This window comes from Passer domesticus, chromosome 23, assembly GCF_036417665.1.
Source record: "Passer domesticus isolate bPasDom1 chromosome 23, bPasDom1.hap1, whole genome shotgun sequence".
NCBI lineage: Eukaryota > Metazoa > Chordata > Aves > Passeriformes > Passeridae > Passer > Passer domesticus.
Window position 1 is genome coordinate 576,332 of NC_087496.1, and position 23,186 is coordinate 599,517.

A 23,186-nucleotide genomic window follows, 5' to 3' on the forward strand; every position below is an offset into this window, starting at 1 on the left:
AGAATCATTCAGATCCATATTTATATAAATATATCTGGTATTCCATTGTTAATCCTGTGGGACAAATTGAATTAAGGTTCAATTCTACCTGTCCAATCTTTTACACCTTTGAAAAATTCTGAGGCTGGGATTCCATCCAGCCGCTCCCAGTTTCCTTTTTCAGAAGGAATTTTAGAAGTAGAGGCCCTGCAGGGGTTTGAGGATCCATGGTGGGTGTTGGGTGTCATTTCTCCACCTCATGACTCAGCAGGAGTTTCCCCAATAAAGAAATAAAGCTTTTGCCTGAAGCTCCCACTTTGCCCATGACAGGAACCCCTGTGAGTGTCTGGGACATCCCGGCTCGTTGGCAGCCTGAGGACCACTGGGATGTCACCGTGGAGCCCCCGTGAGTGCCTGTGACAGATGGGTGCCTTTGCAGCCCAAGGTGCCCTGGGAGGTCACCGTGGAATGGCTGTGACTGTCTCTGACCACAGAAGATCTTTACCATCCCCAGAAAGCCCTGGGAGGTGTCCATGGAGCCCCCATCTCTGCCTGTGACATTCCAGCTCTTGAACAGCCTGGAGACTCTTGGAAAGTCCCCATGGAACCCCTCTGTGGGCCTGTGACTAATCTGATCCTTAGCATGGCCACCAGGGCTGGGACCAGCTGGGATGCTTGGTTTCCACAGGGCGGGGTTCAGGAATGGGATTCCCCAATTTCCTGCTCCCCCTAAAACCGCGCTGCCGATTGCTGCCCTCCTGCCTCCCATGGAAAGCACAAAAGGCAAAGATCCTGGGCTAGGATAGGAAGAATTTATTGGGAACAGCAACAAGATCAGGAACAAACAGGAACAGCAACAATATTGATAACAAAAGGGATAAGAAAAATGGAAAACTACAACTCAGCTGACTGTCTCTTCCCGGCCACAATTTCCTCCTGCCTGGGAAGGACACCCTTCTCCTCGAGGGGAGAGAGAGACTCCCTTTCCTGCCCCTGGCAATGACCAGAGGTGGGAGTGAATGGAATGTCACGGCCATGGCCACAACCTCATGTTATTCGATTCCACATCATGTCATTGGCAGGGGCAGGAAAAGGGACAGGTGTCCTCCCAGCATGGATCACAGGAAACATGGATCACCAGGGCTCTGACCAGCATGGGTCATCCAGTGGGGGATGAAGCTGGAGCAGTTCATGAAGCTCTTCCTGCAGCAGGGGCATTTGCAGGGCTTCCCTTACCGGTGACTCCATTGGTGTTGGGTCAAGTTAGAGCTGCTGATGAAGCTCTTCCCACACTGGGGACACTGGTAGGGCCTCTCCCCAGTGTGGATGCGCCGGTGGGTGACGAGAGTGGAGTTGTGCTTGAAGCCCTGCCCGCAGTCGGGGCAGCGGAAGGGCCTCTCCTCGCTGTGAATCCGCTCATGCAGGAGGAGATTGCAGCTGCTGTGAAACCTCTTCTGACAGGTGTGGCACTCGTAGGGCCTCTCCCCAGTGTGGATGCGCTGGTGGGTGACGAGTTGGGAATTGCGCTTGAAGCCCTTCCCGCAGTCGGGGCAGAGGAAGGGCCTCTCATCAGTGTGGATGCGCTGGTGGGTGACAAGGTGGGAGTTTTGCTTGAAGCCCTTCCCGCAGTCGGGGCAGAGGAAGGGCCTCTCCTCGCTGTGAATCCTCTGGTGCCTGAGGAGAGTGGAGCGGGTCTGAAATCTCTGCTGACACTCAAGGCATTCATAGGGCCTGTCCCCGGTGTGGATGCGTTGGTGGGTCACAAGGGTGGATCTGTAGCTGAAGCCCTTCCCACACTCCCCACACTCGTAGGGCCATTCCCCGGTGTGGATCCTCTGGTGGCAGATCAGGTGGCAGCTCTGCCTGAAGCTCTTCCCACACTCCAAGCACTTGTAGGGCTTCTCCCCATCATGAAGCTGCTCATGGACCATCAGCTCTGAGCTCTGGCTGAAGCTCTGTCCACCTTCCTGCAACAGGCTGGGTCTTTCCTCCTCAGAGCACCCTGGGCTGGGTTTGGAGCACCTCCTCCTGCAGGATCTCAGGGAATTTTCTTCCCCATTGGATTCCTGTGCCATGGAGCCACTCAAAACGGCCTCTTCCACAAGGTTCTGCTGTGGAGATTTGTCCTCGCGGGTCTCCATCCTCATCTCCTTGTCTGAGGAAGGCAGGGCAAGGAGAGGATGGGATTTCCCACCATGCCAGAGGGAAGGGGAAGGAGATTCTCCCCGTGCATCCCTGGCAGGACGGCCTTGGAAGCAGGGTTGTCCTGCAGCCTTGGGCTGTGCTCTGCAGGGAGATGGAGCAGGAGAGAGAGGGAAAGGGGCTGTGACTTCCTCCTCACCTACCTGATGGTCCCGGGACATCTTCCTCTTCCTCGCAGCCTTCTCCTCCATCTGGCAGGTTTTGAGATGGGAAATTCTGTTTTGGGAGGAAAACAAGAGATGAGTGCATTGAGTTATGTACAGGTTTGAGGGTAAACCAGGGGTACAGTCTAAGACAGAATTACAATTTAAGAAGAAAATTAAGATTAAGGCAATGATACAGAAACACTGCCTTAAACTGACAGTCAGGATATAACCTGGCACCCTGTTGGTCAGGGTGGTGGTAGCAGTCCCATTAGATGGTGGCCTCAGTCCTGTTGCAGTGATGAACGTGATTCTATCAAAGCGGTGATCCTGTAGAAGGGTCTGGTCTTCCTCTTAAGGTCCAGTGGTGGTGATGGAGCTCTTTTCCTCTGGGAATCCAGTACCCAATGTGCTCCTGGTGCTGCAAGTCTCAGCTTATATCCAGGTAGGAATGTGTGGCTCCTCCCCCTGGGTGGAGCATCCCACAATGGGATGATGTCATTTTACCAGTCCTGCAGGGACACTCAATGGCCCATTAACCTAAGATAGCCCCTGGGGATGTTATCAGGGCTGAGTCATGGAAGAGGTAAAGAACACTGCCCCGCCTGTTTATAACAGTTTCTAAAGGTGGTGATGGAAAACATGCATTTGGTTACATCTTGCACTGCAACCTGAAACAGTGGGGTAATCCCTGCTCGGGGGGTGAACACCACCCCCCCTACCCAAACTGGCTCAGGTGTAAAACCCTCTCCCTGAGAAGGCCACACACACACGGGACAATGTCACACTTTGGGGTCCCAGGGTCCCCATCTCCAGCCTCCAGCCAATCCAGTTACTTGGGGCTCTCTCCTCTCCCCACTGCCCTGTCCTGGTTTAGGGCAAATTTGGGAGAAAACCTCGAAAAGGGGATTCCACTAGAAAGCAAATTCAAGCGGCCCCTCCACCAACCAGTTTGGGAAAAGATTTCCTTGGAGAAAAGTAGAAAACACCTGGTTATTTAACAGGCAAGGGATTCACGAGCAGAGCAAATGACCAATATTAAACAACAAAACCTCTTGCCACTCCAAAAGAGATGACAAACTCAGCAAGTCCCTCCCTGGGCTGTAGCTCAGCACACTCATTCTCTTATCAGTCTCTTATCTGTCTCTTATCAGTTCCTCCATCACTGGAAAAGCCACAGCCCAGACTCAGCCCAATGGGCCACAGGTGTGAGCTGCCAGTGCCCTTCTGGGTGTTCAGTCCAGAGCAGGTTAAAACAGCTCCAAAGAAAAAGAAAAATCACAGTCCAGGGAACTTCTCTGCCTCAGAGAGCTAAAAAACCCCTAAAAGCCAAGGAGAGCCCTGTCCCACCATCTGTCCCTCCAGGAGCTGGAATGTGGAGGAGTGAGTGCAGTTTGTAAAACAAACTGCTCACTTCTTCCTCCCTCCCTTCGCTCTCAGAACCAGCCTTAAATGTGCAGAACTCATTTCTGGGCTAAACAGACAAATGTGGGTAGGAGCATGATCCCAGGTCCAGCCCTTCTGGGGGTTTGGGGTGTCTCTGTCCCTCTGACCCCGATGATGTTTGGGTGGGGTCACACCAGGGCTGAGAGGGACAGAGACCCCCCCAGCCTCCACAGGGATGGGAAGGTCGGAGAGCCCCCCAGCCCCAAGCACCCTCAGCAGTGAGAGGGACACAGAGCCCCTGGTCCCCAGTCCTGCACAGGCATTCCCTGAGGCCAGAGGGATGGAGAGACCACCGAGCAACCAGCAGGGCAAGGGGACAGAGACCCCCGAGGATCCCCTGGGCTGAGAGGGACAGAGACTGCCCCGAGCATACCCCTGGCATGGGGGTGAGAGGGAGGGAGACCCCCAGGCATTCCCTGGGGTGAGAATGATGGACACCACCTCAGGAATGGCCTGAGGTGACAGGGACAGGGACAGAATCCCCCCAAGCCCCTCCCAAGCATCCCTCAAGCATCCCCTGGGCACTGGACAAAATAAACTTGGCAGAAATCAAACTTAACACCATGTTAAATGCCTTGAGGAACATTTGCTCTTGCCACAAGTCACTTTGATGGAAATGTAAACAAATCCCAAGCATTAATAAACCAACAATGGAAGCAATTCTGTGCCAATTCCAAGTTTCATCGGTTCCTGCACAGCTCCAGCTCAGCTGCTGGCAGGTTCCAAAAAAAAAAAAAAAAAAGATGGAAATTTGGCCCAAGATTATTAAAAGGAAGGAAAAACTCTGTATAGCTGTGACAAAGGTGACAGGGACGAAGACACTTATGATTTTCACATGTGGCAAAGTCTCCAAGCCTGTGAATTCAGGACTAATTTAGGAATCTAGCTACTTGAGCTGGGCTTCCTGTGGGACTTCTAGCAGCCTTGCGTTCCTCACATTGGGGTGAATGAATCCCATTCCTAAACCTCAGCCTGTGCAGACCAAGCATCCCAGCTGGTCCCAACCCTGGTGGACATGGCAACATCCTTGGGAGTGGGGGAGAATCCCATTCCTAAACCCTGGTCCATGGAAACCGAGCATCCCAGCTGGTCCCAGCCCTGGTGGCCATGGCAACAGCCTTGGGAGCGGGTCCCTGGCTGGGGCTGTGGGAACCTCTTCCCTCTGGTGCCCAGGGACAGGACTGGAGGGAACGGCTGCAGCTGAGTCGGGGCAGGCTCAGGCTGGATCTCAGGAAAAGGTTTTTCCCCAGAGGCTGCTGGGGCGCTGTCCAGGCTCCCCAGGGAAGGCTCCCAGCTCCAGGGCTCTCTGAGGTCCAGCAGCGTTTGGACAGCGCTGCCAGGCCCAGGCTGGCATTGTTGGGGTGTCCTGTGCAGGGCCAGCAGTTGGACTCCAGGATCCTGATGGGTCCTTCCCAGCTCAGCCAATTCTGTGGATCTGGGATCCCATGACCCTGGGGATGGGACGGCCAATGGTTGCCATGGCAACGGGCTCTGGCTGCAGGCCTGAGCTGGTGTCCATGGCAACCACCCCTGGCATGGGTTCTGCATGGAGCTGCCGAGGGACTGAGCACAGCAACAGGGGGCTGGGGATGGTTGCCATGGAAACTGACCATAGCAACAGGGGGCTGGGGATGGTTGCCATGGAAACTGACCATAGCAACAGGGGGCTGGGATGGTTGCCATGGAAACTGACCATAGCAACAGGGGGCTGGGGATGGTTGCCATGGAAACTGACCATAGCAACAGGGGGCTGGGGATGGTTGCCTGCTAAGGATCAGATTTGTCACAGGTCCTCAGAGGGGTTCCATGGGGACATTCCAAGAGTCTCCAGGCTGTTTAAGAGCTAGAATGTCACAGGGAGAGACAGGGGCTCCATGGACACCTCCCAGGGCTTTCTGGGGATGGTAAAGAGCCCTGTGGTCAGAGGCAGACACAGCCATTCCATGGTGACATCCCAGGAGTCCCCAGGCTGCCACAGAGCCGGGATGTCCCAGACACTCACAGCGGTTCCTGTCATGAGCACAGTGGGAGCTTCAGGCAAAAGCTTCATTTCTTTATTACAGAAACTCCTGTTGAGACATGAGGTGGAGAAATTACTTCCAACAGCCACCATGGATCCTCAAAGCCCTGCAGAACCACTAGACTTGTAAAATTCCTTCTAAGAGAGGAGACTGGGAGAGGCTGCATCCAATCCCAGCCCAGACTTTGTCAAAGGTTTATGTATAAAAGATTGGAGAGGTGGAATTCAGCCTTAATGCAATTTGTCCCACACGATTAATGATGGAGTACCAGAGAAATTTATATAAATACAGCCCTGATGGATTGTGATCATGATTAGTCAGAAAGATCTTAACCACAGTACTGGAATTACAACAATTATTAGAATATTCTGTTCTAGGAAGCAATTTTGAAGTCAACAGGGCCTTGCTGGAGTTGTTGGAGCCCATGGCAGGCAGAGCCTCCTGCTCCAGCAGGAACTGCCTTTCCTGTGCCATCAACAGGGCAGGTCCTGCTGCAGGAAAAGCCCCAGGCCAGTCCCAGCACAGGGAAGGGCTCGGGCACAAGGGCAGAGTGCCGTGCTGGGAGCTGTGCCAGGCAGAGCCTGAGGCACCAAAGGCACCTTGGCAGCAGCAGCTGCTTGCAGGGCATGGCCAGAAGCCTCCCTTGGCAGCCCGGCCTGGTGGCCAGCACTGCAGAGCTGCTGCCTCAGGGCTCATTTCTGCCTGGGCTCTGAAAAGCCACTTCTGCTCCAGGAGCCTGCCTGGGAAGCCATTGGCCCCAGCACCTTGGGCACAAGATATTAATGACAAAACTTTTCATGCCAGCAGAGACAAGGCAGGGACAGAGGAAAGGAGAGAGCCAGGCCCAGGGGACAGGGCTGCCATGGTGATGGCTGTGAGGTCACTGCCCCTGCAGCAGCCTGGCTGCCCTCAGCAGACATTCTGGTCAGAAGCGTAGTGAGGGCACCCCAGCACAGCAGAGAACCCACACAACAGGAATTCCGTCCTCGGGGATGAGAGGGTTTCACTGGGTCAGGCTGCACAAAGGTCCTGCTCTTGGAGAAGTCCTGGGGTTGGGAATCCACTTTTCTGGGAAAACAGTTGCAGTTTTGTGCCGCTCTCATAATTGTAAAATATTTCCTCGTTTTAACAAATGTAAATCCACCCTCATTCAGTTTAAAGACATTGACCCTTTTTCTCTCATTGCAAGATTTGGGAGAAAATAATTTCGACCACTGTTCTTTTATTTTCACAGACCTTGGAGAGGACCCAAAAATCTCCCAAGATGGGGTTTGGAGGCCTCATCACATAACCAGCGGGAGGAGGCTGCAGGCTCTGGGCTCAGGGGTGTGGAGGCTGAGGACAGAACGGGAGTAGACTGGGAGGGAGTAAAGGGTGGTTTCATAGAGGCTGGAGCTTCTCTTCATAGTGGGAATGAGCCTGAAGAAGAAATAATTGTGCTAAGGGCAGCTGGGGAGGCCCAGACTGGACAGCAGGAGAAAGGAGTTTCCCTGCCAGGGCAGGGCTGTGGTGCAACACATCCCCCAGAAGGCGCCTGGAGCAGTCCAAGGCTTTGTGTGGGCAGGCAGAGGCAGGCAGAAGGCAGAGCTGTCAGCAAAGGAAGGGGCCAGCCAGGTGGGGCAGCCAGGGGATGACAACAGCCTGCAGGGACAGAAGCGCAGGTTTGCTCAGCATCAGAGACATCTTTCCCTTGCTTGTCCCCACCTGTCATCACTGCCTCCAGTGTTCTTCTCTGGCTGCAACCTGGGGACACTTTCTCAGTCCTGTCCCTCAGAAGGATTGGTTTAAAGTATGAGAAACTTCTGTGTTTCACTCTCTTTTTGAGTCTCTGAGAAGTTCTCTGAGCACACTCTGAGGGACTGAGTCTGATGCAAAGAGCACCAAAGCCCCAGAAGGTCATTAAAGTCCTTGTGCTGTGTCTGTGCTGCTGAGCTGGGCTGGGCTCCTGGCCCAGAGGCAGCTCCTGGCAAGGGCAGCGCTGCAGAGAGACAGCTCTGGCCAGGAGCAGCTCCTGTGCACAGCCCAGCAGGGCTGGGGCACTGCCAGGGCAGCTCAGGGACACGAGCAGGGCTCAGCCAGAACTGACAGGGGCTCAGCACTGGCAGGGGCTGGGGGATGTCCCAGAGGGGGCTGTGTGACAGCGGCACCTCTGTGGCTGTGTCCTGGAGGCATAGAGCAGCTGTGATGTCAGCAAGGGGCTGTGTGACAGCACAGAGTGGGCTGTGTGAGGTCACAGGTTGGGCTATGACATCACAGAGTTTGTTGTGAGAGGTCACTGAGTAACTACAGCATCATAGAGGGGATTCTGTGACATCACAGAGCGGGCTGTTACTTCATGATATGGCTGTGTGACATCATAGATCAAGCTGTGAGGTCAAAATTTGTGCTGTGACATTAGACAGTGGCAGTATCACATCATAGAGAGGCTTTTGTGACATCACTGAGGGGGTTGTGACATCACAGAGCTGGCTGTGATGTCATAGAATAGGGTGTGAGGCCATGGAGCAAACTCTGCCAACATGGAAAGTGGCTTTGTGACATCAGAGAGTGGGTTGTGACATCGCCGTGTGACTGTGTAACATCACAGAGCAGGCTGTGACATCACAGAGTAGGTGTGTTTCATCTCAGAGTTGCCTTCGACATCGAGGAGTAGGCTCTGTGGCATAAATGGCTGGACATCATAGAACGGATTGTGCCATCACAGGGTATCTCTCTGACATCACAGAGGGGCTGTGACATCACAGATCAGCTGTGTGACATCATTGAATGGCTGTATGACATCCCAGGGAAGGTTGTGTGATATCACAGAAGAATGTGTGGCATCATCATGTGGGCTGTGACATCACAGGGGGCTGTGTGACATCACAGATCAGCTGTGTGACATCATAGGAGCTGTAAGACATCACAGGGGGCTGTGTGACATCACAGATCAGCTGTGTGACATCACAGGAGCTGTGTGAGGTCACTGGGGAGGTCCCTCTGCCCCAGCCCCCCCATCACAGTTCCCCCAGAGCAGTCCAATGCTGCTCGTGCACAGTGGGGTCTCCTGACCCCCCGGGTCCCCCCACCCCCGGTTCCGCAGCCTCCCCCAGAGGATGTTCCACGAGATCGACCCCAGAGCCTGACACGGGGACAGGGGGTCGGGGCCCTGGTGGGGGGACAGGGGGACAGGGACCCCTGGCAGCGTCCTCGTGTCCCCCAGGGCCAGAGCCTGGGCCAGGGCTCTTTCACCCTCTTATGCACGAGCGCTTGAGAGCGCGCAAAAAATCCCCAGCAAGGGATCAGCAAAAACCAGATTTAATATTAAGGGACAGCAGCTCAAAGTTCCTTGGCAAGAGTCACTCCGTTCCTGAATGGGCAATTCAGGCACACAAAGGAAACAAAGAAACAACAAAGCCAAAACAAATCCAGCCAATCAAACCAGAAATGAAACAAGAACTCTCCCTGTGTGTGTGAGTGTGCCAAAAGGGCAGTGAAGGCAAGGATAAAAGGAATATGGCCTAAAAGCTTAACACAGCTAAAACCTAACAGGACTAAACCTTGACTTCTACCTCGAACTTCGCAATTTAGCAAAAGAAAAAAGCTTAACAGTATTTCACGTAACTTGCAACCTATGCCATACCAATTTAATAGAGAAATAACAGTATTTAACTCAGCTTATAACTTATATTAAACATAACAACATAGCAAAGGAGCAACTCTTAGCAGCATTTAACTTCACTTAGACCTTGTGATAAATCACCTCACTTACAGGCCTGGCTGACTCAGCTATCCAAGGCACTCCAACCCCTCCGAGAGCAGCATTTCTGTCACTTTTCCCCAGCACAGGCACTCCTGTGTGCACACAGACACAAAGAGTCAGTGCAAGGTACCTGTGACAAATTCCCCTGAGGGCAGGAAATGCTCCCTGTGGATGCTTTGGCATCTCCCCAGCGGGTGAAGGGTTGAGCCTGGAGGAGTGGGGGGATCGGCCCAGGCTCTGTCCTTGTTCAGGATCCCCGAGTGCAGCAAACGGGAGAGTTCCCGGCTGGGAGAGGCCCCACTCAGAGGGAGTCGCTGGCCGAGGAGAGCTCCAAGGGGCTCCTTTTGCAGCGCTGTTTGTAGGGCCCCAAGAGAGGGGCTTCAGTCACAGCAATGGTTCCTCCTGGCCGCACTTGGCATCAACAGCTTTCTTTGGCAGTGTGAGAACAGGCATGTTGTGCCCCTGAGGGAACAAAACCAGTTCCCAGGGCTGCTCCTACAGCAACCAGGAGCTGGTTGGGCAGCACCAGTGCCTGGAGCAGACAGTGTTTGTGCTGAGCTGCAGAAGAGCTGAGCCCAGGGGCTGTTGGCCAAGGCCGAGGCCCAAGGAGCATTTCTCAGCTGGCAGGGCGGCCTGAGAAGGGGAGGGGAGAATGCAGCAGCACAGGGCCCATGGAACCAAGAGACCATTGTGACACTGTGGGGCCTTGTGACACCAAGGGACCATTGTGACACTGCGGGGCCACATGGAATCATGGAGAGCACTGTGACATCGCTGGGCTCATGGAACCAAGAGGACTGTACTGATACTGTGTGACTCCATGGAATGTAGGTATCATTGTGACACTAAGACGCCCCATCAAACCAAGGGTCCATTGTAACATTGTGGGGCCTCCTGCAACCGTGGAGACCATTATGACACTTTGCGGTGTCATGGGACCAAGGGGCCATTGTGACACTGAGGGGACTCCATGAAGCCAAATGTCCCTTGTGACATTGCAAGGCCTCGTGGAACCATGGAGGCACCATTAAGTGACTTTACAGCCTCATGGAACCATGGGGCCGCTGTGACAAGGAGGGCACTCATGGAATCATGAAGATACTATGGGGCCCTATGGAATAAGCAAAGCATTTTGATACTGTGAGGCCTCATGGAACCAGTGAGACCATTGTGACCCTGGGGGTCCCCACAGAACCAAGAGGAACATTGTGATATTGTGGGGCCTTGTGAAACCAAGAGGCCTTTGTGACACTGCAGGGCTGGAACCAAAGTTCCATTGTGACATTGCAGGGCCTCGTCACATCAGTGCTCCATTGTGACACTGGGCAACCAAAGGAGACAATTGTGACACTCCAGGGCTCATGGAACCAAAAGCTCCAGGGCGACACAGAGGGGCCTCCTGTCATCAATGGTCTATTGTGACACCACCTTTGTGGAGCCAAAGGAGACCATTGTGACACTGCAAACCCCCAGGGTCCAAAGGTCCATTGTGACATTGCAGTGCTCATGGAACAGAGGAGTCACATGTCATTGTGGGGCCTAGGGAACCACAGAGACCATTGTGACAATGCAAGGCTTCATGGAACCCAGGCATCGTTGTGACATTATGAGGCACCATAAAACTAAGGGAACCCGGAACAAGTCTGGCTGGTTTGACCTTCCGGGCACCCTGAATGGTCCAGCTGACCTTGGTATGTTGAGAATCTCCTGTTACCTCCTACTGAAACACTGGGGCTCTGTTCTTTCCTTCCTATGGAAAAGAACTCTCCTTCTCCTCCAGGCACACATGGCCAGAATTCAGATTTCACCTCCAAATTTCCTTATATCAAGGAATTCTTTCCACAGGAATATTGCCAGGACAAGTCTAGCTGGCAGTGGTTTCATGGTCACTTCCCATCTGTCTTCAAAAGCTTGGTGAAGGCTCTGTGCTTTCCTTCCTATGGGAAAGAACTGTCCTGCTTCTCCAGGCACCCATGGCCAAGACTGGGGTTCCATCTCCAAAATTCCCTAAATCCAAAGACTGCTCCCAGACAAAATCTGCCATTGCTGACAACTCTGCTGACCTTGGCCTAGTGAGGCTCTCACCTGCCTTCCAAACACTGGGGCTCTGTGCTTTCCTTCCAATTGAAAAGAACTGTCCTTCTTGTCCAGGTGCCCATGACCACAACTGGGATTTCACCTCCAATATTCCCTATTGTGACAGACTGGAGGAGATTGTTGGCTGGAAACATTTCACGTGTAGGGGAGGAAGGGGCAGGTCCAGCCCTGCCCTGGAAGCCCAGCACTGCCCTGCCCTGGGACCACAATCCCCCCAGAGCCTCTATCCCAGCCCAGCAGTGTCTGCCAGTCCCTGGCACAGCACAGGCAATGCTCCACAGCCACCTCTGGAGCCCCAGCCCAGCTCCTGAGTGACCAAATGAGCCCAAGTCTCACCTGGGGGAAGGGCCCAGGAAGACCAAGGGGTATTGAAGGCTGACCACAAGGCAAGCACACATCTTGACCCTACCTCCTCTTGGAATTTCTGTCTGAACACTGCTGAAATCCAGGAGGCAGTAGCTGTGTGTGTGCTCCTCTGTATTTTTCTTACTTTTTTTCTCTCTCCCTGTCTGCTTCTACTTTATATGCCCCTTGGAAATTTTGATGAACTTAAAATTGAACAGCTTAGAGTTTGCGAAGTTGAATGTGCCAAATTAATGCTTTGAAAAGTGTTTTTTGTTGATTTAATGTCATAATAAAACTTTTGCCAAAGTTTCTCTGATTTTCTAAAGTTGCCAGTAAAGGCTGTATTGCTCTTTCTCTTGTCAGTATTTCTCCAGGGAGTCCAACTCAGAGTACACAAAGAATTGTAATTCCTATTAAAAGTCTCCTTGAGAGAGTTTTTTAGTGGATGGGAGTCAGGGCTTGTCTGTCCTGCTTGGCACAGCCCAGGCAGGGCTTTCCCAGCCACATTCCACACTCCATTGCCCAGCTGGAGCCGCTGGTGCCTCTGAGTTCTGCTGGCCCAGCCCCAGGGACGCTCTCCTTGTCTGCCCATTCCCCCACGCTCTCTGGGCAGGGATGGCCTCAGTGGGGGCTGCTGACATCCTCAGCAACTTGGAGCCTGCTGCTGGATTTCACTGCTCCAGAGGCTTGTTCAGCCTGCAGCTCTTCAGTGCAGGAATTCAGTGTCCCAGGGCTCATTAACATTCAGAACACCTTAACAAGCCAAGCCTTTGGGAATAATTTGATTTTAGCTTTCAAATCTTGTGTGGTTAATTCAACACATTTCATAAGTGTATTCAAAGTGAATGTATAATTGAATGAATACTTACAAAGACAGTGAGAAAATATTATTTAGGTCCTAATTAGTTGTTTGGTTTTTTTTCCTGATCATAAATCGATATGTGCAATCTACAATTGACACTGAATCCAAGTACCTCCTCATGCAGTTTGAATAGATAGGAAAATCAAGACCCTCCATGGCTGACAATCAATCAGACTCTGTCCCTACCCCCTCCCCACCATTTCCCCCATCCAAGCCCTGGCACTCAGAGCAGCCTTGTGCAAATCTCAGCTCCCTCCAGCCTAGGCTGCACCTGCAGCTTTCAGCTCCTTGGCTCCAACTCCCACCTGCTTTCCTTGGAGAAGGAGCTGCCTGAGACACAGAGGGATGTTCATTTCTTGTCAGCCAACAAAGCCGAGGGTAGGCACAGCTCCATCAAATGCAAAAGTCATTCTTTTCCCTGGCTCTGCCCTGGCCCTGATCCCCACAGCCTGTCCTCTTTCCTTCATCCCTCCTTTGCCAGGGAGCTCTGCTGTGGCTGTGGAGAGAGATCCAAGTGCAGCCCCTGGAGTGGGAGCCACAACTCATCAGGTTTGTGTGCTTTGAGGGAGCAGGAACGGGTGAGACTCAGAGGCATAGAAAGGTTTCTCTTCATGGCACACATAATAAATGTAAACATGATAAAATTTAAGAAACATCAAAACCCTTCCCTCAGCAGCTTGTGACATGCCAGCAACATCTGACATGTCCACCATCCACAACGGATTGCCATACAGGAAGGATTTTAGACAAAGACTTAGGAAGAGGTGACATAAAAGATACAAATACAACTAAGATGTTCACTAAGAAGGTGTTGAAACTCCTGAAAGATTGGGCAACTCCCTGATGCTCAAAGCACTAAGGCAGTCAACAGAGACACAATGGAATGAGCAGAGACCAGCTGCAGGAGGAGATCTGGGAACAACGGGAATTATATAGATCCAGCTGCTCCAAATCAAGAGATCTCCTTAGACATGGCCATTTCAACAAGAGAGCTGGAAACACCTGAAGGAAGAAAGCCATTAAATACTAGACTGAAAGTTGGTAGCAATGGTTGAGGGGAAGATCAGTATTTCTTCTCCTGACATCAGTAGAAGAAACCAGTAGATCCAGGAAATTCCCCTTCCTGGTGGGAAAATTTTGCCATTTCTTAAAAGTACTCAAATGCCTCAGATAAAAAATATTTTCTGGTATATTATGAAAGCAACAGGTATTAAAACCTGTGCCCCTTTCCAGGCAGACATCAGTTTTGTGTCCATGAAGAGGCAGTGCCACTTCTGCATTGAGGTGCCCAGGGATTGGATCTCTCTGAGAGCACCTGAGGGAGAGCAGAACACCTTGCAAGCTGCAGGTCCCTGACAACCCTGCATGGCTCCTGTCCCATCAACATCTGCCCTGCCCCAGTCTGAAACAGGGCCCAGCATGGTGCCGGGATCATCAGAGAGCTGAGGTGTGTGCTGGAATTCCATGCTCTCCCCATCCTGCAGCAGCCCTGCATTTCCCTGCTCCAGCCTTGGTCTCCAGCACAGCCATGGAGGCTCTTTGGGCTCCTGACTGTGTCTGCAGCCCCCAAGGGCAGCTGAGCTCTGCCTGTGGCACAGTCAGCCCTGGCCAGCGCAGGCCATGCTCAGCAATTGCTTGTGTGTGCCTGGCCTTGCTGTCAGCCCCGGCAGCGGCTGCGTGGCACCTTGGTGGCCCTGTGCTGGCCCAGCCATGGTGGCCCAGCCCCTGTGCAGGCCCAGCCCAGGCCAGGAGCATCGCGGCTGGGAACGGCCCCTGTGCTGTGCTGCCCACAGCAACCTTGGGGCTCTGTGCCCCATGGCCTCCCTGCTGGGCAGCCTCTGCCAGCTCCTGCACAGCCCCTGGCACCTGTGGGCCTGCACAGACAGCCCTGCCTCGGGCTCTGCCGGCCTCTGGGCCAGCAGAGAGGCCGGCCAGGGCTGGCCATGGCCGGGAACAGGCCCTGAGCCCCACAGGAGGATGGAGCTGGGCCACAGCCAAACTCAGCCCAGGGCAAAGCTGGGCTCAGCAGCCAGGGCTGCCAAGGGCTGAGCACACAGCCTGGTGGTGACAAATGTCCTGGGCCCCCTCCCTGCTCTGTCCGTGCCCCCAAGGGCACAGAGCAGCCTCCTCTCTGGGGCACTTGCCTGTTTGCAATGCCTTGCACTGGCGCTGGCCCTGCCCCACAAGGCCTGGCCTGAGTCCTGCCCCTGCACGCTCAGCCAGGCTGAGATGGACACTGATGGTTTCTGGGGCAGGCTCTCTGAGCCCAGCCCAGCTCCCTGCAAGCTCTGCCAGCTGCCCTGAGCTCTGGGCAGCACCAAGGGCCTCTCCCCAGCCCAGCCCAGCCGGCTCTGGCCCCACAGCTCTGCTCAGGCCAGGCTGCTCTGGCCACTGGCCCCACGGCCTCAGCCCCTGCCAAGGGCACAGCAGCAGCTGCAGCTCACACAGGACTCAGCCCCAGCCATGGCGGAAGGTGCTGGGACAAGGCCAAAGGAGGCTCCCTGGCTGCCCTGCTCCCCTCTGGCTCAGGTGCTGAGAGCTCTGCAGCCCCTGCTGCCATCCCATGTGCCCAGGGCAGCACAAAAGCCCTGGCCTTGGGGCCCTCAAGAGCTGCTCCTGCTCCAGGCCCAGGGCCGATCCCAAAACTGGGGCAGCCACAAAGCTGTGCCCATTTCTGTTCATTGCTGCTCTGATGGGGATGGATCCTCAGCCACTTGGAGGTTGATGATGAATTTTCCTACACCCAAGGCCTCTTCTTTCTTGAGCTCTTCAGTTCAGGAATTCAGTGAGAAAAGCTCATAAACATTTGTTCAACATGCCCAAAGAAGAAAAGCCATTTGGAATAACAGAAGTTTTCAAGTTTTCTCTAATTAATTAGACAGATATCTGAAGTGTATTCAAAGTGTATATACTGTCTTGAAAACAATGCAGAGAGAACAGTTTGTTCTGTTTAATGTTTTTTCCTGTTTATAGATTGATATCAGCAATGTCCAGTTGATATTGACCCCCAGCACCTTCTAATGCAGACTGAATAGCTATGAAAATCAAGACCCTTCATGGCTGAGAGTCAATCAGACTGTGTCTCCTGCCCCCTCCCGACCATTTCCCTCATCCAACCCCTGGCACTCCTATGGACCAGCAATGGTGTCACCAGCAGGACCAGGACAGCAATTCTTCCCCTGTGCTGGGCGCTGGTTGGGCAGCACCTCGGGTGCTGTGTCCAGTTCTGGGACCCCAAATTTAGCAAGAATTGGAGGGGCTGGAGTGTGTCCAGAGAAGGGCAACAAGGCTGGTGAAGGGTCTGGAGCAAAAATCCTGTGAAGAGAGGCTGAGGGAGCTGGGGTTGTTTATCCTGGAGAAGAGGTGGCCCGGGGGAGACAAGGTGGTGTCAGGGCACAGGTTGGACTTGATGATCTCCAAGGTCTTTTCCAACCTTGCTGATTCTGTGATTCTCTGAAACCACCCTTGCAGCAGTTGCAGGATGAGCCCTGGGCCTCCTCTTCAGAAGCTCCAGCAGCCCAGGTGCCTCAGCTTCTCCTCCCAGGCCCAAAGCCCATCCTGTCAGTCCTCAGAGCCTCTGCAGCTCCTCCTCATTGCCCAGAACAGGGAGCCCCACAGGCAGACACAGCAGCCCAGATGTGCCCCCCTGGCCTGTGGTGCCTTTGACAAGGGAGCAGCACCAGGCACTGCAGGAGCCTGAAGACTTGCCAGTTTCCTGCAGCACTTGGAGGATGATCCTGCTCCCCAAGGGACATTCCCATGGTGCCAAGTCAGGAACTGCAATGGGGAGTGGGGCCAGAGAGGAAAGGGCAAACAGGGATGGGCTTTTTGCAGGGGAGGGAACAGGGGTGGGCAACAGGAAGAAATTTGTACCAAAAAAAATGGGGAAAAAAAGCAAAGGTGAAGCCAAGGAAATACTCAGGACAGTTTGGGGGTGGCTGTCAGGCAGCCCTGGCTCTGAGCAACAGCATCTGCAGTGGGACAGGAATCTCCCAGCTAATGGGAACAAACTTTCTGGCTGACTGCAGAGGCCAGGATAAAGCTGAGTGGTTTCCCTGGTGTCCCCCAGCCCTTCCTGGCCCCAGGGGCTGATGGCATTTGTGCTCCCTCAGGTTCATGTCCCCACAGCAGCAGCATGGGTGTGCTCCTGCCTGCTCTGTGCAATGCAAACAGGGGCTCCTGAGCCACTGCTGCCGTGGCTGTGCCTGCAAGGATGCAGCACCTCTGTGAGCTGGGGGAGAGGCCAGGGCTGCAGAGGGGGGATGTTGTTGGCAGCTCCATGAGGATGCTCTGGGACGCTGCCCTGGGCTGTGCAGCACCCTGGGTATGGATCAGCCCCTGCTCTGCTGCTCCTTCCCGTCTCCCCCAGGGCCCTTGCAGAGCCCCAGCCATGCTGTTTGCCCCCAGCCTGCCCACGGCCAGCCTGGGGCTGCTCACCCTGGGGCTTTTTTGCGCTGAGCATTGGCCTGGCCGTGTTCTTGAGAGAGCCTGGGCAAGGAGCCTGGAGCCCCCAGGGCCTGGCCTGAGGCGTCAGCGCTGCCCCAGCAGTGCCCATGGCCTGTCCCTGCTGCAGCCCCGGCACTGCCACCCCCAGGACTGTGCCCGGCCCCGAGAGCACTCAGGCCCTGCAGCAACACCAGGGCCACCAGGGCAGCGGGGCAGGGCCACGGCAGCAGCACTGGCAACACCAAGTGCTGCTGCTGCTGGGCATAGCTGCTGTGCCAGCACTGATCTGCCCCAGCTCTGCACACCGACATTGCTGCTGCAGCTCCAGAGAAGGCAAGAATAGAGGGATCTCTGCAGAAAACTTTGCTGGGATATCCTTTAGTTCTTTTAAAACCTTTGAGACTGCAGCCCCTCATTGGCACAGTCTGTGGCCACAGGGAAGGTGGAGAGAAACAAAGTCAGAGATGGCAGAAACAATCGTCTAGCTTTAGGAAGAATATTTAAAAAGGAAAACGACAGGGAAATCAAAGAACCAAACCAAAAGAGCTAGAAAAGATGACTTTTATTACAAGTGATTTGCCGAAACTGGCAATCACTTTAATGCTTCCTAAGATGTCCAGTGATCAGTCTCCACACTGCAGCCTTGAGCTCCTGGTTCCTCAGGCTGTAGATGAGGGGATTCAGGGCTGGAGGCACCACCGAATACAGAACTGACACCAACAGATCCAGGAATGCAGAGGAAATGGAGGAGGGTTTCAGGTAGGCAAGTACTGCAGTGCTGAGAAATGCATTTCTCCTGCATTTTCCCTTTTCAGATTCTTTCAATCATCTCCTGAGAGGTACAGTTTGTTCTGGTGCTTTTTATGAACTGATTGTACTCTTGATTTAGATGGAGACTGTGGAATTGTTTTCAGATGTAGAAGAATCTGGACTGAAGACAGAAACAAACTCCCGCTGTCAGCCCATTTTCATCTTCTAGATCATTTTCAAGATGTCCTTGGGGGTGTTGGAATGATTATCACACAGCTCTCCACTTCTGGCTGCAGGCTCTAGAGTTTCTTTCTCTGCATTCAGTCAGGCTTGCATTCCCTAAGAGTTCTTGGTAGCCTGTCATGTTTTCTTAGGGTAGAACAGTAACAATGAAAACCTTACCAATGGCACAACTGCCCAGCCCACAAGGAAAAGAAAAGAACAAGCTGTTAAATTCTTCAAATATTTCTCCTGCTTTGCTGCAAGTGTTGTGCTGCACCCACAGTGTGGAAAGCTGCAGTTGGTGGCACACCTTGTGACAGAAGCTGCACCTCGTTCTCCGGGAAAGGTTCTTGGAAAAAGCAAACAGGACTGAGGAGAAGATTCTGGAAAAACTGAAAGAGCTTTTAAGAAATTAAATGAAAATTGAAACAATTCAAGACGTTTTTCTCGATTTGTTTTTATGCTCCCCTTTTCCATCTTGCACTAGTTGTCCATCCCATTAATTCCAAACACATCTCACTTCTAAGATCACTTCTAAGATCCATGAGTTGGCAAGTTTTAGACATTTTAAGATACCATGACCTACACACACTTTGGCTTCCCCTGTTTTTCTTGGAAATCAATGCTGGAGAGGTAAGTGCAGTGCTTGGGTCAGGTACAAATTCTGCATTCAGGGAATGCGCTCTGAGAGTGTTTGACCCTCAGCAGGGACAATGCACAGCAGGGACTGAGGGGATTCCTGAGCCACTGTGCAGGAGTCCAGACTCTGGGTCTTGGCTGAACTCGGCAAAGTTCCCGTGTTTGCAGAGGCTCAGGGGCTACCCTTGGGGAACGTGGGGCTCGGGGCGGGGGCAAGCGGGCAACGGACAAACGGACACGGGGACAAACGGCCCCGGAGCTTCAGTTGCAGCAGCGGCAGCAGCGGCAGCAGCAGCGGCAGCAGCAGCGGCAGCAGCGGCAGCAGCGGCAGCAGCAGCGGCAGCGGCAGCGGCAGCGGCAGCGGCAGCGACAAAAGAAACTTTAGATTCTCTTCTCCTCTCCCTCTCCCGCTGCCCCGTACCTCTCCCGCTCTCCCTTTCCCGCCGTCCCTCTCCTCTCCCCGCCTCCCACTCCCCGTGCCGGGCCGGGCCATGCCCCCGGCCCGCCCCCGGCCCCGGGCGGGGCTGCCCCGTGCCCGCCCCCGGCCGTCCCGCCGCCGCCTGGCCTCAGCCCGGCTCTGGCCGTGCTGGCGCTGGCGGTGCTGGGCGGGCGTCAATGCCTGGGGCTGGGGCGGCATCGCCGGCTTTTGGCTCCGCCTGGCCCGAGCCCGGCCCCGGCCCCGACGCAGGGTCCAGTCCCGGCCCCGAGCCCGAGCCCGGCCCCGGCCCCGGCTCCTCCCGGGGCCCGCGGAGGACACAGGCGGCGTTGCCTCTCCCGCCGCCTCCGCTGCAGCTTGCCCGGCCAGCGCTCCACCGCTCGGCAGCGCAGCCGCCGGCCCCGAGCCTCCCGTGCCGCGTTCCGAAAACCGAACGCTGGGGGATGGCCGGGCCGGGGCGGGTGAGGGGCGCTCGGGGGCCGTTGCTGGCCCCGGGCCGAGCGCTGACAGCCGCGTCCCGCCCGCAGGGAAGGCGCAGGAGGCCCTGCAGGAGCGGTACCGCCTGGGTTCCCTGCTGGGGCGCGGCGGATTCGGCAGCGTCTGGTCGGCAACGCGGCTCTCGGACGGCGCCCCGGTGAGCGGCGGGGCCGGCGGCGGGCAGAGAGGGAAGAGGGAGACAAGGACGAGAATGTCGGAGAGCAGTGGGAAGGGCGTTGAGCTCAGCCTGCTGCTCTCCCTTGCTCGCAGGTGGCCATCAAACGCGTGCCGCGGGATCGCATCCGGCACTGGAGCGAGCTGGTGAGTGAGCGGGGCCAGCGGCAGAAGCCGGGCCGTGCCGGGCGGTGAGGAGCCGGGGCCCGGCAGGGTGGGAGCCGCCAGGAGCCCTGTGGGCAGAGCGGGCGTGGGCTGAGCAGGGCATGCAGAGCATCCCGGGCTGGCTGAGGGGTCCCAGAGCCCTGGCACGGCCTCAGCTCCACTGACGGCATCGCGCTCCTCCCGCAGCCTGACGGCACCAGCGCGCCCCTGGAGATCGTGCTGCTGGCCAAGGTGTCCTGTGGGTGTGCTGGTGTCATTCAGCTCCTGGAGTGGCTTGAGCTCCCCGACAGCTTCTTGATGGTGCTGGAGCGTCCAGAACGGTGCCAGGAGCTGTCGGATTTCCTGGCGGAGCGGAGGTTCCTGCCGGAGGAGGAGGCGCGGGGGCTGTTCCGCCAGGTGCTGGAGGCCGTGCGGCACTGCACCAGCTGCGGGGTCCTGCACAGGGACATCAAGCCTCAGAACATCGTGCTTGACCTGGCCAGCGGGCAGCTGAAACTGATTGACTTTGGCTGTGGCGCTTTCCTCCAAGACACAGCCTACACCCAGTTTGCAGGTGAGACCTCGCAGGGGATGCTCCTGGGCATCTCATGGCCCAGCCTGGGTGTAGCACCGGGGCTTCCCCCTACTGCAGCTGGGATGGGATTAATGCTGGAGCCAAATTGATTTGGTTGGGGTGTGAGGGGGGCCAGCTCCCAGCCCTGCTGACAGCCTTCAGTACCCACTGTGCCCTGGGCTGGGGCTGGAGCTGGTGCAGCTAGCCCGACAAAAACCCCCATGGGGGTAGTGGAGAGGGGGGTCTGAACCCATGCCCTGGATGGTTTGGTGTGCAGGGGAGGAGGGGCTTGGACTGCTCCACTCACCTTGTTTGCCTTGGCTTATTAACATTTTTTGGGGGCCCATGCAGGCAGAGAGGAGAGTGGGTTTTCTCCACCAGTGGGTGGGTTTTTCCTTTGTGTGTCATGGTTGGGCTTTCCCAGGGTTTCTGCTGCCCTCTTCCAGCACCACTGGCTTCTTTTCCAGCCCTGAGTTTGTACACAAGTCCCAGGTGATGGTGAGAGGGCAGCGGTCACCCCGTGTGTTGCTAGAGCAGCCCCCACATGCCCAGGGATGCTGGGGCAGGCTCTGGGAGCAGCAGCATCCCCCTGCTGAGCTCTGTCTGTGTTCCACAGGAACCCTGGCCTACAGCCCTCCAGAGTGGACCCAGCACCAAAGCTACCATGGCGAGGCAGCGACAATCTGGTCCCTGGGCCTCCTGCTGTACCAGCTGGTCGTGGGGAAGCACCCGTTCAGGAGGGGCCAGGAGTTCATCTGGGGGCGCATTTTGTTCCCACCACGGCTCTCTCAAGGTGGATCCTCATCTCTGGGCACAGGGGGAATACCAGTGCTGGGAGACAGCAGCGGGCTGATGGGCATCCTGCTCTGGCAGCTGCTGCAGAGGTGGCACATGTCCTGCTCTCCTCTAAACAGAGAATCCATGGGGAAGTTTAGGCCCAGCTCTGGGCACACCCCGTATGGCCTTGGCACAGGAACAGGGGGGCAACTTCTCCAACTGACTGGTGATTTCTGGTTTGTCTCCCCAGAGTGCCAAGATGTCATTAAGAGGTGTTTGTCCATGCAACCCTCAGACAGGCCATCATTAAAAGAGCTTTTCTGCCATCCTTGGGTGCAGGGCGTTCCTCGGCCCTAGAAGATGGGAGAGATCCATGTGCACAGTTGGATCCAGGGGCCTGGCAGGTAGGAGCTCCACACATCTCTTGGCACTCAGTGGCAAAGCAAACCAGACTGGTTTTGTCCTGCCTGTAGCTCTGAGCAGGGGTCAGCAGAAGGGAACATGCAGCTCTTGGGCTGCAGCTGAGCTGGAGATCTGGTGTGGCAAGCACTGGTGGCCACCATCCCCCCTGGTTTTGCTTGTCTGGTTCATGGATGGCTGGGGCCCTGGGCAGAGCCCTGACAGCCTGGTCTGGTCCCAGGGAAGGAGAAGGAGCTCCTGGAGAAGCTGTACCAGGTGGGGCTGCTGCTGGAGACAGCAAGGACAACCTCAAGGACGACAATTTCTTCCTTGGCCTGGCCAGCTGAAGATGATGGACTTGGATTCTGGCAGCTTCTCTAAAGACACACTCCACACCCAATTTGCAGGTGAGTTCCACAGCCAGGGGGATGCTCCCAGATCTGGGCATGGCATGGCCTGGCTGGGCACCAAAGGTTCCCCCTTTGCTGGGAGGGATGCAACAAATTCTTCAGTTGACTGCCCAGCTGCTTTTTGGCTCTGGGCAGCTGCTGAGGGCTGGATGTGCCATGGCTGGCTGCAGGCTGGGCACATGTCCTGCCCTCCTGCCCTGCTTCCCAAGGCAGCACTGATGGGCAGCTCTGGGCACAGCTCTGGGCACAGCCAGCACGGCCTGGGCACTGCGGGCAGCTGGGACAAGGGGACAGGAGCCATCAGCTGACGAGCAGTTTCTGCTTTCTCTCCTTGCAGCCGGGCTCTGCAGATGCTGAGGCTGCTCTGGGCTCTGCCAGGGCTCTGCTGGAGCTCAGCACCGGGCTGGAATCAGCCAAAGAAGAAATGGTGTCACCTGCAGCACAGACTTGCTTGAGCATTTTGACAACGCAGCTCAAGTTTGCAGCGTGGACACCTCCAAGGGAAAACATGACACCTCCCAAAAATTAAAATTGTTCAATACCTTCTGAAATCAAATCAATCTGGGATGACTCCAAATGATATTTTTCAGCTTGCTCAAGATGTAGCTCAGCCCTTCTCTGAACAGTTCTCTCCCCCACCTGCCTTTTACTTCTCAACTGCTCCCTTTTTTCCCCCCAGTGAATTCCCAGCCCATCGCAGTCTCCTTTACTTGCTGGCCTTCCGTGTTGCCCCTGACCACAAGGAAGGCCGAGCCCCAGGCTTAGGGACTCGTGCTGTCACTGGCTGAGGAGCAGCAATGTCTCAGAGGTCCAGTGGGATTTTAGTGTCATTCAGAGCCACTCTCCAGCCCTCAGCTCTCCTCACTGCTGAGTTCCCACTCCCTTTTCTTCATCCTTGCAG

The 23,186-nt window shown here is 55.2% G+C and overlaps 2 protein-coding genes across 4 annotated transcripts; one reads left to right on the forward strand and one right to left on the reverse strand.

The window, feature by feature from the left end:
- Positions 1 to 726: 726 nt before the first annotated feature.
- On the reverse strand, positions 727 to 4,038 carry LOC135285412 (zinc finger protein 239-like). Of its 3 annotated transcripts, none has more exons than XM_064397664.1 (3): positions 2,544 to 4,038; positions 2,325 to 2,397; positions 727 to 2,134 (listed from the first exon to the last, which is right to left on the reverse strand). In XM_064397664.1, exon 3 carries the CDS (start codon positions 2,124 to 2,126, stop codon positions 1,212 to 1,214), a length of 915 nt encoding a protein of 304 aa, XP_064253734.1. In that variant the 5' UTR covers positions 2,127 to 2,134; positions 2,325 to 2,397; positions 2,544 to 4,038; the 3' UTR covers positions 727 to 1,211. The 3 variants fall into 3 exon arrangements, with proteins under 3 accessions (XP_064253734.1, XP_064253733.1, XP_064253732.1); XM_064397663.1 differs by having other exon boundaries at positions 2,558 to 4,037; XM_064397662.1 differs by having other exon boundaries at positions 2,325 to 4,038.
- A 7,468-nt stretch (positions 4,039 to 11,506) lies between these two features.
- On the forward strand, positions 11,507 to 22,324 carry LOC135285345 (serine/threonine-protein kinase pim-1-like). Its single transcript, XM_064397535.1, has 7 exons — positions 11,507 to 11,605; positions 19,160 to 19,184; positions 19,873 to 19,964; positions 20,078 to 20,128; positions 20,333 to 20,699; positions 21,316 to 21,492; positions 21,727 to 22,324. The coding sequence occupies exons 1-7, from the start codon at positions 11,507 to 11,509 to the stop codon at positions 21,831 to 21,833; spliced, it is 918 nt and encodes a 305-aa protein (XP_064253605.1). The 3' UTR covers positions 21,834 to 22,324.
- The last annotated feature ends 862 nt before the right edge of the window (positions 22,325 to 23,186 follow it).